General features: G+C 49.7%; 1 protein-coding gene across 2 annotated transcripts in view; it reads left to right on the forward strand.

Moving 5' to 3' along the window:
- The first annotated feature begins 378 nt into the window (after positions 1-378).
- The window catches only part of KCNJ5 (potassium inwardly rectifying channel subfamily J member 5), an 82,615-nt gene continuing 63,704 nt past the window's right edge, over positions 379-19,289 (forward strand). Inside the window, exons 1-2 of one of the 2 annotated variants that reach the window (XM_042034025.1) lie at positions 379-935; positions 8,490-9,436. In XM_042034025.1, the coding sequence (XP_041889959.1) occupies positions 8,497-9,436 (940 nt within the window). In that variant the 5' untranslated portion in view covers positions 379-935; positions 8,490-8,496. The remainder of the gene's footprint in view (positions 936-8,489; positions 9,437-19,289) is intronic. The other variant, XM_042034026.1, reaches the window with a different exon arrangement.

The following is a 19,289-nucleotide window of genomic DNA, read 5'->3' on the forward strand; positions in this document are numbered from 1 at the left end:
GAGCAGTCCCAGGCAAACCCCCCAACTCCGTAAGCAAACACCACGGCACAGCCTGACGGGTGCCAGGCGAGGGAAACGTGCCAGGGGAGTGATGCTCTCCCCCTTTCCCCGTTTTGCCCACATTCCCCGGTCCAGCCCGGCAGAGTTTCCCCGGTGCCGGTGACGATTTCCACACGTGTGAACCGCGCGGCTCCCGCGCCCTCCCTCCCTCCTGGCTTTTAGGAACTGCTTTCTGTTTGTGTGATTTTGAGCCACAAGCACAGCCCCCACCCCCTGACGAGCGCCGGCCCACCCCGCGGCCCGGGAAAGGCGATCCCAGGAGGAGAAGGGAGCGCTCAGCGCTGCGGGAGCCGCTCGGGAGCTGCCCGGGAGCCCCTCGCTGGTCGCGCCCCGTGAGCTCGGAGGTCTTTCCCGAGCACGGAGCTCCTGCGATCCCGAGCTCCCAAGGCAGGGATTCGCCTCCCTCCCCTCCCGGCAGCGCCCAAACCCCTCCCTCGCCCCCCGCCCCTGCGCTCATTGAGAACAGATAAGGCGCCGTCACACGCAGCCTCCGCGCCCTCCCTCTGCCCCAGCCCTTCAAAAGCTCGGGACCACCACGGATCCCTCGGAACAGGAGAGGAGCAGGGAAGCGCAGGCGAAGGAGAGGCAAAAGTGGCAGCGCAGCGGGGGAGGGTGAGGGCTTGGAGCGGAGCGGGGAAATCAGGGATACCCACGGACAGGGGCGTGGGCATCCTCAGTGCCACATCGATGTTTGCTGCCAACGGGCAGCGGCAAGGAGGCGGGAGGCAGCCCGGGGCTCCGAGGACGATCCCGGCTCCCTGGTGATGGCATGGACCGGCTGCTGCTCCCGCAGCAGCTCCCGGCCCCGCTCCTGCCCCCGGCCAGCTGCCCTCCGGAGCCCAGGCGCGACTCTGATGCGGAGCCGCTCGTAGCAAGTAAGTTACCGATTCCTTTGTTATTCCAGGTCACTCCCGGTCTTCTCCGGCTGCAAAGGATCGGGAGCCCAGCAGGCAGCGGGACAAACGCGGAGCTGTTGGGCCAGCGGGATGCCAGGCTCCTGTGCCCAAAGCTGCCGGGGTGTGAGCTGTGGACATGCTGCTGCCTAACTCGCAGCTGCCAGGGAACTCTTTGGGAAGGCAGGGATTGGATGCTGATCTTGGGCAAAAGCACTGTCAGATCTAAAGGTGGGATGCAAGAAAAGACGTTAAAAAACAGGAACTGCTCAGATACAGGATTAGTGGAGACCACTGGAATGCAAAGGGCGCCAGGAGACTGATCAGTGAGCAGCCCCGAATTGTGTGGAGTGACTCCACAATCCTTATCTGGAGTCCAAGATTAAATTCTTTCATAATTAGGATACTTGCCAGTCAGCTTGGAGTTACAGAGCCCTGGCAGGGCAGTCTCCAGATGAGGAAGTGGCATGTTCAGCCCTTGGAGGGGACAGGGAATGCAGAGCACTGGGAATCCCTCGGGGGTTATGGCTCTGGGAGGTAAAAGCATGACTGATTTTTTTACCAGTGTCCTGTTGCATCACTCAGAAAGGCGCCTGGGGTTCTCACTGTGCCAGCACATGGTGCTTGGGAGCATCAGGTTAACTTTTACACAGCATCTCTCCTTGGGCTTGAGCAGGGAGTTTCAGGAACCAGCTGATAACTGGCAGAAACTGGCCCCATCCCAAAAAACTTACCTCTGGCTTTTGGAGATTCTGTCACCAAGCAGCTGCTTCCTCCTGTGCCCTTTTACTTTAAAATAGACCTTGAATTTGTGGAAGAGGGGCTCGGGGGAATCCAAACTGGCTTTTCTCACTGGTTCTCTGACCAGGCCGAGCAGCCAGGATCTCCCCGAGAAGGTGGGGAGTGTGTGGGGCAGTGTTTGTGCTGGGGGGTTATTTCACTTCTGGGCTTCAGTTCTTTGCCTCACCATTCCTACCCAGCTGGAGATAAAGGATCAGGATCATTTCTGATTCCCATGGCAGAATATTCTCCAACCCTGGAAAGTTCCAGCCCATTTATTTGCAAAAAAAGGGCAAACAGAGCTTTGGAGTAATATTCCAAGGCAAATCCCCAGACTGCACTATTTAAGTCACCCACTTTCTATTGGGTTTGAGGTCAGGAGAGGCACCTGGACACTTGGGGTGAGCACGGGCCCTCAGCCAGCAGCTTGGTCTGAGGTCGGTTTGTCCCTCTGTGACTCCTGTGCCCTTTCTGCAGCCGGCTCGAGCACTGCTGAAGGCCTTGGGGCAAAAAGAGCCTGTGTTTGGGCAGTCTATCTGTGAACTCTTTGTTGCAAGGTACTGCAGAAACATGAAGTGTTTCAACAGTTTTATTGTATTTCTTTGAAGCAGATTACAGAGTGATTCTCTGTTGCTGTGATGGTGAATTCCTAAACAATGGAGAATGGGAACGTTGGTGGTCCTGGGGCAGGATTTTCTCCTAGAACTGAGATTCTGCTTTCCCAACATTCAGTGTTTTCTGTTCAGTGTAAACAGCCAGGAGCAGGAGAAACAGAGAAACAGGAGAAACAGGAGTGTCTGATGAGGACAGAGGTGTCCCTGTCTTTGTTCAGGTTGAGAGACAATGATCAGATTTCCAACGACACCATAAGGTGTCCCTAAAAATAGAGATGAGGTGAGAGGCCAGGGACAGAGAGGCTGCAGAGTGCCTCAGGCACAGTCACTTCCTTGGAGGTGGAATCAAATTGATTTATTTCCAGGCTCTATTTGTTGTTGATAGAGAAAATATCATTTGACTGTTCCAAATCAAGGAAAACACCTAAGAGCACAATACTGTGGTTGCATCCTTTGCGCAGGCACTTGTCCTGCTCAAGGTCTTGAATACAATGAAGTACAACAGAATTGCTTGGGAGTTCCATGGGTTAATTCCTCCAAGGATTGGAGGATTGGTGGAACTGTGCCATAGGAAATACTCCCAATCTTATAGAAACTCCATACTCTCCAGTCCTTGTGCTCTAACAAGTTGTAAAAGCCTGCATGATGCCTCAAAAGGCATTTTCTAGTTTTCATCTTCTTCTTTTTCTGTAAAAAACCTCCTCCCAGTCTCTCTCCTCATCACACTTTTGTGTCTCCACTCTTTTCTCTATAGGTCTGGAGTCATTATATTTAATGCAGCTGTGAACTTGTGTTATGTGGGGGGGGTTATACTTCAATCCATAGTTGAGGAAAAAAACATATTTGAAACCTGTGGCTATTTGACAGAACAGAAACTGCCTTTGTTGGCTTTGGAAATAATCCTGCTGGGTTATTGATCCGAGGGATCCGGCTGTGGGGGCTTTGCAGAGTGACCTTCACACACACCTGAGGCAGGCAGGGACTGCATTCCCTGCTGCTGGAGTGGGGCAAGGAGGAAAGAGTTCTGCAGTGATTCCAGGTGCTGATTTAGGATTTTGGAACTGCTAAATTTAATTCCTGCCCTGCCACAGACTCCCAGCTGGGTGTAGAAGAACTAAGTGTCTTTGTGAGTAGATAGAGCCCTTCCTTGGTTCAGGCATCTCAGGAAATACATAAATAAAACTTTCCAGCGTGTGATAGCTGCACTGAGCGCTGCGAAACACTCGGATGCTCTGGGAGTGGGAGGGTCACGTTCCTCCCTCACAACCAACAATGGAAGGGCCCCAGGATATCCGAGGAGAAGGATGGATTGGGAGGTAACTCGCAGGTAAAGGGAAAGTGCAAATGTCCATAAACCCTTCCTTGGGGTCAGGTTGGCTCCCCAGTCAGAGAGATTTTCTTTGGAAAGACCGAGCACCTTCTGCTGGGGTATTTCTGAGCCAGGGGCACTCTGGGCACACAGGAGCTGTCACAGCCCAGCCCAGCTCTGTGACAAGCACAAAGCCACCCTGCCCCTTCAGATGGACCAGCAGCCACCCGTCTTTGTGACCTGGTGGTGGGGTGAGGTCTCCTCCAGCCCCAGAGGAATCTGCTGTTACATCCTGAGTGCCAGGAAAGCGGTGCTGAGACTTATCAAAAACTCACAGAGGAGATGAGAGGCACCTTCCCACCTCAGCGCTGAGTGAGGTGACACTGGGAGAGGCAATTTCTGGGATCAGGGAGCTTTTGTGCCACAGGTCTCCCTTCTTTTTCCCTGCCTTTCAATAGCACAGCTCTTCTGCAGCCTTCCCTCCACCTGTGGACTCCTAAGCACTTTCCAAAGAGACAGCCACCAAAACCCCAAAGCTCTATTTATACAGAGTCAGAAAGATGGAACATTCCATGGTTCACCCCAAATCCACCTGCCTTTCCTCACCTTGCATGCACAGCTCTGTGTGGAAGGGCAGTCTGGTGGTGTTGGCTGTTCAGTCCCACTCACACACAGGCAATGAAGACAAGGGTGGAGGAAAGGTGCCTTTCTCAGGGAAATCAAAGCCCCACCTAAGCCAGAGCCTATCTAAAGTCATTTTTCTTTGGGTTGTCAAAGGCCATCTTCTCCTAAGATTTCTCCTTCCTCCATCTTTCCATGAGCACTCAGTGTTCAGCAGCCAATGCTTTTATTCTCTTCGGGTGCTGCTGCTTTCATTTCCTTTATTCCTGCACCAACTTCCCCACGTTGCTCTTGTCTGACAATTAAGAATTTCATTCCCTTGCAGCACTGCAACCTAAAGCAGAATTATGTGGCCCAGAGGAACCTGGGCACAGTAACCTGGTTTATGTGGTGTGGGCTAACAGGCAGCAAAAGAACCAGGTCAGGTTTTTCAGTGATCTCTGTTCAGTATTATTGGTTGCTTGTTGAGTAGTACAGGACTCATTGTCTGCAAAAAAACGATGACAGGGTTAAGTAAAAAAATACTCTTTTGGGAGGTGTGGGAGGTTTGCTAAAGAACGGTTGCTCAATTATTCTCCTAATGTGAGAAAACACAGGCATGAGGTTTAAAAGAAACAAAAAGAGGTCTGCTTTTACACAAATTTGATGACAGATTCGCATCTTCAGACTCCACCTGCCTGCCAGTTTAGTCCTTTCCAGCATCAAATCCCATCCCCATGGAAATCTGTGTGTTTACTGCAGCCAGATCAGCAATTGTTTAAATGGGAAAAGCCCCCCGGTCAGCAGGGAAAGAAGTTTCTTCAAGTGTTTTGTACTTTTACCTTCAGTGATGTCTCTGGCAAATTGCTGGAGCTGCCAGGAGCACCTCAGCTCTGTCAGGAGGGGCTGGGAGCTGCTCTGCCAAGCGCTGCCTCCTGGAGATTCTCACCTAACCCCAGCCTGACTCTTGTGCAGCAAATCCCAGCCCCTAAATGTCGCCGCCTGCCCCGAGTGTGTCATCTGGGCAGAGCTGAACATCAGCAGGGCTGATAAAAACCTCTCTGCAAGGCTGATAATGCACTGACTCACAGCTCCTCATGCAGTAGCCTGTCCTGAAGGAAGGCAGCTTTGTACAGAAGTGACATTTTTATTATCCTGGCCTCGTTTAACCAAAGATGGTAAATGCCAAAGAAACAGAAGAGTGCCTGTGACTGTAAGAGGCAATTTCACCTCCTGGCTCTCTGTGCTGGAGGGAGCAGGGATTTACAGACTGCAGCCGAAATCTCTGGGAGGTGCATGAACATATTTACCACGATGTGGCAGAGATGTTTATGCCCGGCAGCAGTGGCTGTGCATGACACAGTGAGGAGTTAACCAGGTCCTTACAGAGTTGCACTGCTCCTTTCAGAGCATCTTCTCATTTGGGCTAAAGTTTCCCAGGGCCCTTAAAATCACAAAGGAATGACAGCAAATTTCCTAGAAGATTCTTATGCCTGGGATCTCACAGACCATTCACATCCATATCACAAATTTTACTGCTGGGGAATTAAGGCAGAAGCAAAAGCAGTGATTTGCTCAGAATTAGAAAACCCTGGAATCATTTGGAGCAGAAAGCTGGATAGTGTGCAGCCATCCAGAGCTGTGCTCAAACTGCTAACCAGGAGCATTCTGTTTAAAGACTCTGAAGAAAAAATTCATGTGCTTAATTATTTTCAATAAGCACAGACTGAGATTATGCTCACACTACAACGGGAGAGTTACAGATGAAATATCCATAGGAATTGCAATGCCACTGAAGCTGTCAGTGAAGTTCTTATCCAGCAGGAATTTTTCTGCATTACTGGATCACTTGGAAGGTGTTCCTGAAGGTTTGCAGAGATGCTTCAGCTGAGCTGTTGTTGGAGATCAGCAGCACCACCAGAGATGTTGCCAGTCCTGTGAGTGTTTTAGTTAAAAAGGTTCCCCTATACATTCATTACTGGTCAGCTCCTCAAACCTGCTCCACCAGAGTGATATTTCCAGTGATTTAGGATTTTTGGTTGCTTTTACTCTATTCTGTTCTTTGTAGTAAGTTTTAAGATCCTTTTGGTCTCTTTGGTGTGAATCCAGAACATGAAACCTTTCACTCTAGATTGATGTCTGGAACGGGATTGTTCTCTCTCCCATGGTGCCAGTGAAAGCTTTAAATTTACTTTTATAACAAAATTATCTTTAAAACAAGTCTTTTAAAATTGAAAACATGCAACCCTTGCCTGGTTTTACATTTAGATTGATGACAAGCTTTTTAGTCCAAATGGAGTAATTTTGGATTAATCAATCAATGCAAACATGCATCAAGAATATTGTTTGTAAGAAGGAAGCGAGGAGGTTCTTCACTACCTGATTCCCAGTGGATAGGAGGCTTCTTTCTCTATTAAAGAGGGGGAAAAGGTGTCTGATTGTTCTGCCATGTGCTTTCACATGCTGGGAAATGAGAGTCAAGCTGTGCCCCTGTCATTTTTCAGCACCTTGCAGCACTTTGCTCACGTGTAAAGAGACAAACTTCAGAGTGCAGAGACAGCCAGGCCAGGGGGTCGGGAGGTTTCAATTGCATCAGGCAGTGAAAAGGGCTGAGGACGAGTGTGAACACACCCCGAGCCAGCTCTCAGGAGGGACAGGAACAGAGCAGGGGTGACTATTCTGTCAAAGTCCTGGATGCTCCCGCTGGAGGAAGGGACCACACAGCACTGGACACCTGATCCCTCCTGATTTCCCCTCCCAGCGCCTCGAATCCCCATTCTCTGCCCCTCACCGTGACTGCAGGGGCTCAGCCCTGGCCCCAGCCCTGCCAGGCAGGCGCTGTGGCAGCAGGAAGCTCTGCTGGGCACAGATGGTTGGGCTCCCTGCGGAGCAGAGCCAGCGGGGCTGGTTCCAGCAACAGGCTCCGGCTGCTTCGTTGGAGCAGTGATTGATGGTGACTTAGATAAGGGCCACGAGGAATTCTCTGCCATTAACCAGACTTGGCTGCAGCCGAATGGAAGTGAAAATTTGTTGCTTCATTTATTCATCCTGCCTCTGCTTCCTTCCCGCCCACCCTTTGTGCTTTTTAATACCAAAAAGATGAAGCTACTTTGCTCAGTCTTCAAAATTGTCTCTCCCAAGATACTCTTAATTGTATCTCTACACCTTTTCTCATTCACAGGAGCATAAGAAGATTAAAGATAGAGGGAGCAGTGATAGATTTAGTTAGGTTTTAATAGGATTTGTAGAGGACAATGCAGGGAATGAACACCATACAAAATATTGCTGCTCTATCTTTGATATCCCTAAGGCTCCTTAGGTAGTCTTTGACGGAGATTTTGTCTGTGCCCTGCATCCAGAGTCAAGACTCTCATTTTTTAAAGGAGTATCTAATCATCTCAGTAAACAGGATGTTACATTATAACTGGCAGAAAGCATTGCAGCCTTCATCTTGTGTTATTTATCCTGGTAAGCATAACTCTGAACGTCGACAGTGGGATTGTTAACAGCTCTCTGATGCGTTCCTAAGAGCGCCCAGTGATTTTGTCTAATGTCAGGTGGAGCAAAGGGGTGAGCTCTGACAGATCTCATTAACAGCAGGCCTGGGTTCATCACACCTTCCAATGTGGGATTCAAGATGCTCAATTAAATGTTTATTTCACGTTTGAAGCCCAGGCTCACGAATAAACTTCCAGAAGGTGATTCAGCACTCCTGAAATCTGAATTATCCCTGGAGATGCCTTTCTCTGCTGACTGCAAGGGAAGCCTTCATGCATAATTTAGACTCATGTGAGATTTAGGTAGACAGCGGTGCTCAGCGCTTTCTCTTAATTTCTAAGGTTTCTCTTGATATGCACCCAAAACCTGAGGCATCAAAAAGCTCCTCCTGAAAAGATGTTGACACATCTTTACTTTGTTCCAAGTTGTGATCTCGAGCAAATTTAGTGTGTAAAAAATCTAAGGACAAAAAGAAAGCCCCAAAATGTTCCAAGGTTTAGCTTTTCCACACTCCCAGAGCGTGCCCATCACCCTGGCAGCGGCTGATGCTTGAAAGGCCTGTGTGTAATAAGCCAGTCTTTACTTCCAGGTCACTGCAGAGTTGCGTTCAACAAGTGGCTGTTGTGGGAGAAGTGTGAACCCTCCAGAAACAACGTCCTGATGGTCCAGATGGGGAAATAAAATGGCTTTTGTCTCTTTTCCTTCTGCCTGAAACTGTCTTTCTTTGTTGTGCAGCCCAGCCATGGCTGGAGATTCCCGGATCTTCATGAACCAGGACATGGACATCGGGGTCACATCCCGGGAGCCCAAGAAGATCCCCAAGCAGGCTCGGGATGATGTCCCCATCGCCACGGACAGGACCCGGCTCATTTCTGCCGAGGGCAAGAAGCCACGGCAGCGCTACATGGAGAAGAGCGGGAAGTGCAACGTGCACCACGGGAATGTCCAGGAGACCTATCGGTACCTCAGCGACCTCTTCACCACCCTGGTGGACCTCAAGTGGCGCTTCAACCTGCTGGTCTTCACCATGGTCTACACCATCACCTGGCTGTTCTTTGGGTTCATCTGGTGGCTCATCGCCTACATCCGGGGAGACCTGGACCACCTGGAAGACGAGAACTGGATCCCCTGCGTTGAAAACCTCAGCGGGTTTGTGTCGGCATTCCTGTTCTCCATCGAGACCGAGACCACCATTGGGTATGGCCACAGGGTCATCACAGAGAAGTGCCCCGAGGGCATCGTGCTGCTCCTGGTCCAGGCCATCCTGGGCTCCATCGTCAACGCCTTCATGGTGGGGTGCATGTTTGTCAAGATCAGCCAACCAAAGAAGAGGGCGGAGACCCTCATGTTCTCCAACAACGCCGTCATTTCCATGAGGGATGAGAAGCTCTGCCTCATGTTCCGGGTTGGGGACCTCCGCAATTCCCACATTGTCGAGGCTTCCATTCGAGCCAAACTGATTAAGTCCAAACAGACCAAAGAAGGGGAGTTTATTCCCCTGAACCAAACAGACATCAACGTGGGATTTGACACCGGAGATGACAGGTTGTTCCTGGTGTCCCCTCTCATCATCTCACACGAGATCAATGAGAAAAGCCCCTTCTGGGAGATGTCCCGCACCCAGCTGGAGAAGGAGGAGTTTGAGATTGTGGTCATCCTGGAAGGAATGGTGGAAGCCACAGGTAAGGATCTGTCGACAATCAGTCACGGTTTTGAGGAGGAAAGGGGCACAGTGAAGGGTAGTTTGGCGTTAGGATTTCACTGCCCATGTCACCTGGACTGGGAACACAGTGGAGTTTGTCCTTGGATAGTGCCTGACCCCAGCAGGGTGTCTGACATAACCAGTAGTGAAAGGTGGGGCCTTTAGCTCCTGTTGTAGGTCTTCACCCTCTTTTTTGTAGTGTTTCACCCTCTTTTGTAAGTCTGAGATTGAGGTAAAGGGGTTAGTCCAGGAGCTGCCCATAACCACTTAGAACTGATCCAGAGGAGAAAGAAGCAATGGATTAAAGGAATTCATGAAGTCTCTGGTGGACCTGTTTCCTGTGATCAAAATTCATGGTGCGAATCTTTTCCCATTTCTCCTCTGTGTTAAAGACTGGCTGTAACTGTGCTATTTTAGGTACTGCTGTAGTGTTGATTTTAATGGGGGCTATGAAGTGCCCAAGTCTCACTGTATCCCATAAAGCAGCACGTGCTGAGGCTGAATGACTTGCACGTGGTGCAGGACACACATCCCCAGCAGGAGCTCAAAGAGGAAAAATACAGAAACTGCTTTTGTGACTCTTGCAGCCCTGCAGCTGCTTAACAGCTCAGACAAAGCTGGGTAATGGGAAATTAGGAGATATCCTCAGCCCATTCCCAGTTTCCTCCTAGGGGTGTGCTTGTGGCAGGCGATGAAAGAACTCTGTGTCCGTGTAGAGTGAATGTGGAAAAGCGGTGAGCTCCAGCTGTCCGAGGAGTGGGAAAGGCAGCTGGGGGGAGGGATGGGCACAGAGGCTTCCCAGCTCCTTCCCACAGGTGTCTCCCACATCTCCCTATCTCCCTCTCTCTCTGCCTGGGGAGGAGGCTGCACCTGGCAGTGGTGGCACTGTGGGTCATTTCCACTTGCATGAATTCCTTTGTTCCAGGTTTCAGGAGGAGCTGGCAGCTCTTCCTGCTGCACTTGTGGCACAGCAAGTGTGTCCAAGCCCCTGAGATGCTCAGGTCCCTTCCAGGCAGGATTTTCCAGCCTGGGGTGGGCAGAATGCGTTGGTGGAATCAGGGTCTGCAGGGGGAAAGGGCTGCAGGCAGCTCTGAGGAGAGAACTCCTGGCTAAAGATGAACAAATGAAGTCAGAGGTGCAAAAAAAGCTTTTATGAGCAGGTTTCCCCTTTGGTGTTTCAGGATTTTAGTTATGAGCTCAGGGTTTTCCTGTGGGTGGTGGTTGGATTTTTTTCCCATTCTCTCTGAATCATTAGCAGGGGTTTTCAGCTTGTTACAAGTGCTCCGTGGTGTCAGCACCCTGTCTCACAGATTCTGCCCCTTGCTGACTGTTAATGTTATCCCCTCCTGCAGATTTGCTCATTAGTCTCCCAACAGCCAGAGGAGGAAAATCTCTCAAATTCCTGCATCCCAAACCTTTGCTCCTAGAGGCAGCTGTCTAGAGAGGTAATTCAGTGTCCCAGAGTCTCCCTTTAGGTGACAGCAGTGGCTGGCTTCCCCAAGCAGAGCTGATGGGAGGGGATGGATAAGTTACATTCCACTGAGGCTGGAATATGTGCTGTGGACGTGGAACTCACCTGGCACTTCCAGGGAAATGTTCTTCCTCAGCAGAGCATTGTAGAGACGTGGCAAAGGAAGGGGTGGGTGGAAAAGACTATCAAAGGCAAGGATTTGTAACAGTGACTTATTCCGCAGCCTAAACATTTATTAGAGGCTGGAGCCTCCTAATCTGAGCATGGAATGCAGCTCCTTGTTTGTCCAAAGCCTCTTTCCCTGTCACACAGTGACACTAGAAATGCTTTGAACTCCTGCTGCTCTGCCTTCCTCGCAGGAAGGCTCAGCCTCTGCTGGGGATGTGTGAGAGGAAGTCGTTATCAATAACAACCTCGGAATTAAAAGCATGGCATGGGAATAATACTGCCTTACAAATGGGCTCCTCTCCCAGAGGGATCACACAGGCCGGGCTGTAATGGTGTTAAGGAGCACATATCCGTGGAAATGAATTATCCTGGGCTCAGAAGGCAGCCTGGGAAATCCCACACTGCAGCTGGGGGAGGCACTTTGCACTGAACTCGGAGCTGGGTGGACCTTGGATGATTCCAGGATCCACTTTGGAGGCTGGGATGTGCCTTGAAGGACCTATGGCAGCCAGGGGGGAGGGATATTTTGTCACAAGAAGAGTGGCCTGCAGAGACAGTGTTTGTGCTTTCCTGCTTCGTCCTCACACTTGGGAACACTGATAAAGCAGTTTGGGGTTATTAATCCCTCCCTCCACACCTTAAAATCTGCTCCAAGCAAATTCTTTAGGCTGTTCCCAGCCCATGGCACTGCTCAAGCCCCATCTGCTCTCAGGAGTGGTGTGATATTTACACCCAGCAGGACTTCTGTTAAATCCTGACACTGTCACAGCCTGGTCGGGTTCAGGGCAGTGTAAAATACAACAGAGAATTTGTTCCCTTAGCAACCCCTACGAAAAATTAGGAATCCACTCCCCAGAGTTCAGAGGTACCACTGGTCAGAACATACAGCTCTGCTTCCCACCAGGTGTTTGGAAAGCAGGTCAGAATGGTGACTGGCAACATATCAACGACTACAGAAATTTTAGCATGACTAAAAGTGGGGATGTTTTTCACTGATAATTTGGGACAGCGATTTTATAGCTATTTTCAGTAGATTTAACCAGGCACACACATATTACAAATGTAATGTATTGTCTCCTCTCAAACAAGCAGCTCTATTTACTGACATTTAAGTTTAACTCTGACCCAGTGCAAGGCAGAGACGGTAAATAGCTTCAAATGAAAAGTGTAGAGTAAATGCTGAGGAGTTCACATCCTTCAAGACATTGGGGTTTTTACATTTTTACAAAGTGAAACATTGTGGCTTAAAACAATGGTTTTGTGTTCAGGTTGCCTTGACTTTCCAAAGGCCTGAGTTACAGCACATGAAGAACAGCAGCTCACCGGCCAGCCTAAAGCACAGTGGGTTTATTTTGCTGAAAAGGACAATAAATGTGGTGTTATTCCAGCAAGAGCCCTGGGGGCATCCAGGGCTGCCCCACTGCCTGACCCTCAGAGCCAGCCATGGCACAAAGCCAGATGTGGCTTTTCCCATCGATATTTGGGATGGGCGAGGCACTGTGGCTCCTCAGCAGATGGGAAAGGCCAAAGGCAGAGTGAGTTTCTGGGCAGATCTGTTGTGGTCATTGCTGGGTGAAACAAGCACTGTGAAGACAAAATCAATATTGCTGACAAGTGTTCTGACTCCAGGGATGCTTTGTGGGTGTCTCGGGGGCAGCAGCATTGCTCCCAGTGCTCCTGATGAACTGGGCACAGGGATTACTGCAGGGAATTCATTATCTCTGCCTTATCAGAGCTGGACTCTTGTCAAGATCAGCTGCCCCAAATCTGACCTGCAAGAAAAGGGAACAAAGCAAAGGTGGAAAATCTGTTTGCACAGCGAATACATTTTTGCTTTCCCTGCTTCTCTGCTTCCCAAAATCTCAGGGCCACCCTCGTGACAGGACAGCTCCTGGTTGCTGTTGGCCAAAGCTCCTGCCCTTCCCCTCCTGATCCCAAACCGAACACAGTTTGGAAGCTGCTGGGACAGGGCAGAGCAGGGCAGGTCCAGCCCCCTCCCAAGTGGTGCAGAATCAGCTGGGCTGTGATGAAGGATTTGCCTGATCCAATTAGGGAACATTAGCAAGTCCAATTTTTTTAAATACTGTTTTTCCCTGTAAGCCATCACTCCATGTGCTGACACACTCTGCATATCCTACCAGACTTCCTGGCAGGTGATTTGAAGGGACTCTCTTCTCTTCCAGCTTTACCCTTCCTCTGCTGTTTGCTGACAGTTACTCAAATCCTGCTTTTTCCGTAGCTTCCTGCTGCCCTCATTCCCTGGGCTCAGCCTCCAGCTCTGCTCTCTGGGCACGGAGGGGGCAGAGCTTGTTACTCCACTCCTGGTCCTCCCTGGTTTTCATTGCCTCTTTTCCCCAGCACAATTAAATAAGGCACAAGAGACACTCCAGATGCCTCATTAGTCCAGTCACTAAATGAAGTTTTAATGAACTCTTATGTAAGTACAGGTATATATTCTTCTGGCTTAGAGTCTGTGATAAAAAGGGATTTAGTGATTAGAAGTAATTAACCCATCCTGTCCCTGTGGGAGAGTAGGCAAACAGCAGAGTTTTCGCACCTCCATTTATCCACCTTTCCAGAGGACAGAGTGCAGTTTCCTGGCTGTAAATGTAGGGCCAAATGGAGTAGTGACAACAAAAGATATGCTGAAATTAATCATTATTTTCATGGGAGAACAACGGAAGGGTAAAATTACTAAATTGAGTTTCTGGGCATTCATCATCTGGTTTGGGTTGTCTTGTGTTGTTTTGCATTTTGCATATAAATAACTTTTCTGTGAGGAGGACCTTGCAGAAGTGTTACAGAAAGTGCCTAAAACATTATAGGGAAGAGCTGTCTCAGGTCATTGTGCCTGAGGTGCCCTGCAGTCACTGTAAACCCCTTTGGGAGGGACCCGAAGTTACCTGGTGTGAGCTTGGCTCCGGCTGGGCCTGGTAGAGATTATGGGAATTGAATCCAAGGTCTTTACATCATAAAGTCCTTTTATTATATTTTTTTCCCCAGTGCCTAGGAGCTTTTGCATGCCTGGAGAGCATTCAGATAAATTAAAATCCTATTACTCTCCTCTGGCATAAATATCAAAGTGAATCAAGCCCAGCCATGTCCTCTAAAGGAGACAAGCACAAATAATTGGAGGACCATGCTCCTACCTTCTAATATTCCTTTTCAAGTTGGAGGAATATTGACTTTTTGGAGGTTATAGTGTTCTTTGGTCTAATTAACACAGAGGGACTAATAACTTTTATAACTTACCATATGCTAATGTAAATTGAAAGACATGTATTGCTTAATTACAGCAATAGAACTTAAATTTTTTATAGCCTCTCCTTGCCACCCCTAAACTTCCATCACTGCCACTGCACCTCCGAGGCCATCAGCTCCTGGGGTGTGGGTGTTCCACAGCTTCAGAGCATCTGGGAGAAGGGGAAAAGTCACCCTGGACACAAGAGAATGTGCAAACAAGGGCAAAGGAGGGAGATCACTCCCAGCAGTGCCCAAGCTGGAGGCAGCTGAGCAGATCTGGCCCAGCCCAGCCCAGCCCAGGCACATGACATTTTCTCAGCAGATAATCACTGTGCTCATTGAAATCCCTGGAATTTCAATGAGCACAGTTAATTTTAGCCTGATGAAAAATGTGGTCTTGACACCCCCAGGGGCTGGGATATCTCTGCCCACTGAGGAGGTTCAGGCCACGGAGCAGCACTGGAAGATTCGCCTCTGCTCGGGGTGGGATCCCATCGAAGCCTGGGGATTGCAGAGCACCCTCTGCGTCCCCCCGTGCTCTCCCATTACCCCTCCAGTGAGGCCACCTGGCTCGGATGGGATGTTTGCCAAAAATCAGCATCCCCCAACAGCTGGGGAGAGCCTTTGGTGGTACAGACAGCTGCAGCTGCAGATTTGGGGTGACGAGGGCTGGTTTTACCTGGGAACCAGGATCAGCGTCCCCTGTGCCGGCATGGGGCAGCGCAGAGCTCTGCTGCAGGGGCAGGATCAGAGGGATCAGCTCGGAGCAGCCCCAGCCCCGTGCTGAGCCAGCTCCTCCTGCCCTTTGTCAGCACGTTCAGACATTCCCAGCCCTTTGATAACGCAGGAGCCGCTTGATCCCGCTGATTGTGATGACAGGAAGGAGCCTTACTGGAGAGTTCCCTGGCGCTTGTTTTACAGCAGCGTTTCCTCTGTTCTCAGACGTGGTGAGACACCTGCTTTAATGCACATCACAGTCTCTGCACCTTTTCAGCTGCTGGGAAGCAGAACGGAGCTGGATAGGGAGGATCCCTGGCTGCCTTCAGCAGGAACAGGCACAGCTCAGTTATTGATCTGTGGCTCCAACCCACAGACAAAACATCCACTTCTTAGGACTCTGCTATAATGAAATTATCATTAAAACTCTGGGAAATGTTTATTGCACAACTTGAAACCAGGATACAGTGCCCTGGTCTCCAGCTGCTATCAATCCTGCGACTGGTTCCAGCTTTATTGAAAACTTGATACATCTGCTTCTAACTTCAAACAGGTTTTATCTCTGGTTTCTATTAAAAATGAGTTTTGTTTGCAACACGAAGCTGAGCTGCTCAGTGAGAGATGAGAAAGCTGCAACTAAAAGTTGGCACCTGAAGATTTCTCGTATCATTCCATGTTTTCCATAACGGACAGATTGCACACATTTATATTGAACATAAACTTTTTTACATTTAAACCAGATTGTTTGTTAGATGAAACTTCTAATGGTCTTACAACCTGGAAAATAGGATAGAGTTGAAAACTATGTGTCTGTGACTTCAAGTACATCTACTTGGACCGCACAAAGGAAAATGAGGATACAGGGCCATGAAGATGATGGGATGGAGCAGCTCTCCTCTGAGGCAAGGCTGAGACAACTGGGATTGTTCAGAAGAGAAGGCTCCAGGGAGAGCTCCGAGCCCCTTGCAGGGCCTAAAGGGGCTCCAGGAGAGCTGCAGAGGGACTGGGAACAAGGCATGGAGGGACAGGACCCAGGGAATGGCTTCCCAGTGCCAGAGGGCAGGGCTGGATGGGAGATTGGGCAGGAATTGTTCCCTGGGAGGGTGGGCAGGCCCTGGCACAGGGTGCCCAGAGCAGCTGGGGCTGCCCCTGGATCCCTGGCAGTGCCCAAGGCCAGGTTGGACAGGACTTGGAGCAGCCTGGGACAGTGGGAGGTGTCAATGTTTAATGTCCCTTCCAACCCAAACCATTCTGGGATTCTGTATTCTTTTGGCATGAAGTTTGTTTAAATGAAACCTCCAAATGCCACTTCTCTGTATCTGCACCATTTAAACCCAAAATGTGTAGTCATATCTTCTTTAAGGAAAGGATTAACAGCCTTTATCAGGGCCATATGTACTATGGTTAATAACATGGCAAGAAATTTGGAGAGTTTGGAATCTCTCTTGAGTTCTTGTGCTCCTCGAAGTGTCAGGGCTTCAGGGCTGCATGAGTGATATGGAAGAGCAGGGATGTCACAGCTGCTGTGGCACCCAGATCTGGGTCTGTTTGCAGCCAGGAGCTTCACTGGCTGATCCTTGTGGCTTCCTTCCAATTCAAGATATTCTGAATTCTGATTCTACTTGATGTATAGGAGCATATCACAAATGATTCCCTCTACCTGTGACATCCCATAGATTCAGATAAACAAGAATTCTGCAATTAAACAGGTGATTTTTTCAGGGATACACAGAGGTCTGAGTCCAGGGGATTGCTGTGCCCCACTGCAAGGGGAAACTGGCATATTCCGAGCATGGAGGGCACACGTTGTGTTCCAGTGGAAGTGGCTGCATCCATGTGCTCTTAATAAAAATTAGGTTTATTGTTTCCACACCTCTTCTGTCATCTTTTCACAGTCACAGAGGCAATAATTAGCTAGGGACATTACAGATGCATTAATTAACCAGGCTGGAGAGCACAGGGCAGCCTGCAAAGCAGGCACTTAATGGAATTTGAGGCAGAGACAATGGTGTTGTTTACTGGGTGATGTGGGAGTTGCCAAGCAGTGTGTCCCCACGCAATTAAACACCACTGCACATGTGCTAAAAAGGAATATTTGAATGGGATTATGGAGCAATTACAAGTTGTCTTATTGTGCTGGCTCAGTGTCCCCCTGGGGTTACAGAAAGCAGCTCCTGCAGGAAGCTGGCAGCAGCAGTGTTTGGTTGCTGAAAGCTTTCCATTGTTCCTGCCCTAATTGAATCCTTGGAGCAGGACTGGGACGGTGTCCCAGGAGCTCAGGTTCACTCAGGTGCTCCCCCAGGGAAGGAGCTATTTCAGGCCCGGATTATAAGGCAAGAGTTCCCTTAGGGACCTCCAGGCCCCCACATTTCACAAGGACACCCCATCTTTGCCACGGGGACTCCTTCATGGTACCTTGATGCAGCACTTGGAAAACCAGGGTAAGAATCAGCTGGTTCATTCACAGGGCTGATGCTGGAGCCTGTGGGGTCTCCTCTCCTGCTCTCCTTGCTTGCTCTGGAGGAGGAACTTGGAGGCCTTTGGGATTTCTGGTGCCAAACCAGCTCTGTGCAAAGGGAAAAGGGCTGGTTTATTTTAGCCAGCTGCTGGTTTCCAACCTCCTGGCATGAGGCAGCACCACGAAATGGGATTAGCCCTGCAGCCCTGACCCCCATAGCCCAGGAATAAAAGCCCTTGCCCAGGGAGGTCAGTGTGTGAGCAGTGCCGGTGACACAGCTTCCCTGGGAAAACCTGTCCCAGGACTGGCAAATCAGCAGGACTCCGGGCTTCCAGGGTGAGTGGAGCTGGCCCAGGGCAGGAGGGCTGGCCCTCTTCACGGCGAGGGCAGGCGATGCTGCACATTGCAGAGCCACCGGAGTCAGGAGGGGTCTCACCCTGTTCTTCAGCTCTAAAGCAAAAGCCGAGAGTTTCCTGAAAAGATGCTGAACTTCCACAGAGCTTCTCCTTAAGGCGGCAACACTTGGGGTGATTTTTAATTCCCTGGCTGTGTTTTTCATGGCAGCCTCTGCACTTCCTGGTTCCTTCCAGCCCAGGAAGCAGGCACGCTGGAACAGTGTGACTAACGCTGTACTTGTTGTTCCTGCCCAGAAGCAAACACTCCTGCAGATCTTCTTGAGGGGAAAAATTGGGTTTTCAGTCTGTGCTACAAAACTGCAGATGTCTCAGCATTGCGTGTGTCACCGTCTCTTCCCCTTTCAAGGAACAAAATACTCCTGGGCTGGTAGCTTTAAACCAAGGAAAGCAGTGAGAGACTTTCGGTTTTGCAGAGCACTTGCATATGTGGGTGTCTTTTAATGGTCTGTAGCAATTCTGAGAACAAAATATTCCTCTTTTCACAAAGGCGGGGTTTTTTTAAAAGGAAAGGGGTTTTCTGATTGCTCTGAGATTTCAGTCACTTAGGAGCTCACAGAGTGAGAATATGTGCTATGCTCTTCCCTGAATGATCTGACACTGAGACTTTTCCCCCTATGCATTACTTCAGATTTCTGTCTGTGTGCTCTGGGCTGCAGGAATTAGACTTGAAAGTATTGGCCAGAAACTGGATTGAGTGCATGTTCTGAATGCATTCCAGTCCGGCCAATCTCTCACCCTCCATGAGAGAACAGTGGGAGGACTTTGTGAGGTTAGGTTTTCACTGGAAATTAATTTCAAAATCAAAACATAATTAGAACAAAGAGAAGACGAATGTTTGGAAGAGAAGTGAGCCTTGACATTGCAAGGTGATTCCAAGGGCATTTGCACACAGGTGTGCTTATCCTTGCTCTGCAAAGCTCTCTTTAAACTTTTCTAAAGTAGGGGCTGAGAAGCAGCTCGACAAATATCAGTGCCCTGTTAGCCACAGTTCATTCAATCCACAACCCATCGGGACAAGGGATTGAACCCTCCAAGGGGATTTCAAAGCCAGCTTGGTTGGGAACTTCTCACCTTCCGGGCTGTACGTCCAGGTGTGTGCAGCTGCGTGCACAGGAATTGTGGCACTGATCCAGAGGGAATTGTGGCACTGCTGCACAGGAATTGTGGCACTGCTGCTCAGGGAATTGTGGCACTGCTGCAGAGGGAATTGTGGCACTGCTGCAGGGGAATTGTGGCACTGCTGCACAGGAATTGTGGCCCTGCTGCAGAGGGAATTGTGGCCCTGCTGCAGGGGAATTGTGGCACTGATGGAGAGGGAATTGTGGCACTGCTGCAGAGGGAATTGTGGCACTGCTGCAGG

The sequence above is a fragment of the Corvus kubaryi genome, unplaced genomic scaffold (assembly GCF_017639235.1).
Source record: "Corvus kubaryi isolate FWS band 111438036 unplaced genomic scaffold, C.kubaryi_AGA036_p1.0 37367, whole genome shotgun sequence".
Taxonomy (NCBI): domain Eukaryota; kingdom Metazoa; phylum Chordata; class Aves; order Passeriformes; family Corvidae; genus Corvus; species Corvus kubaryi.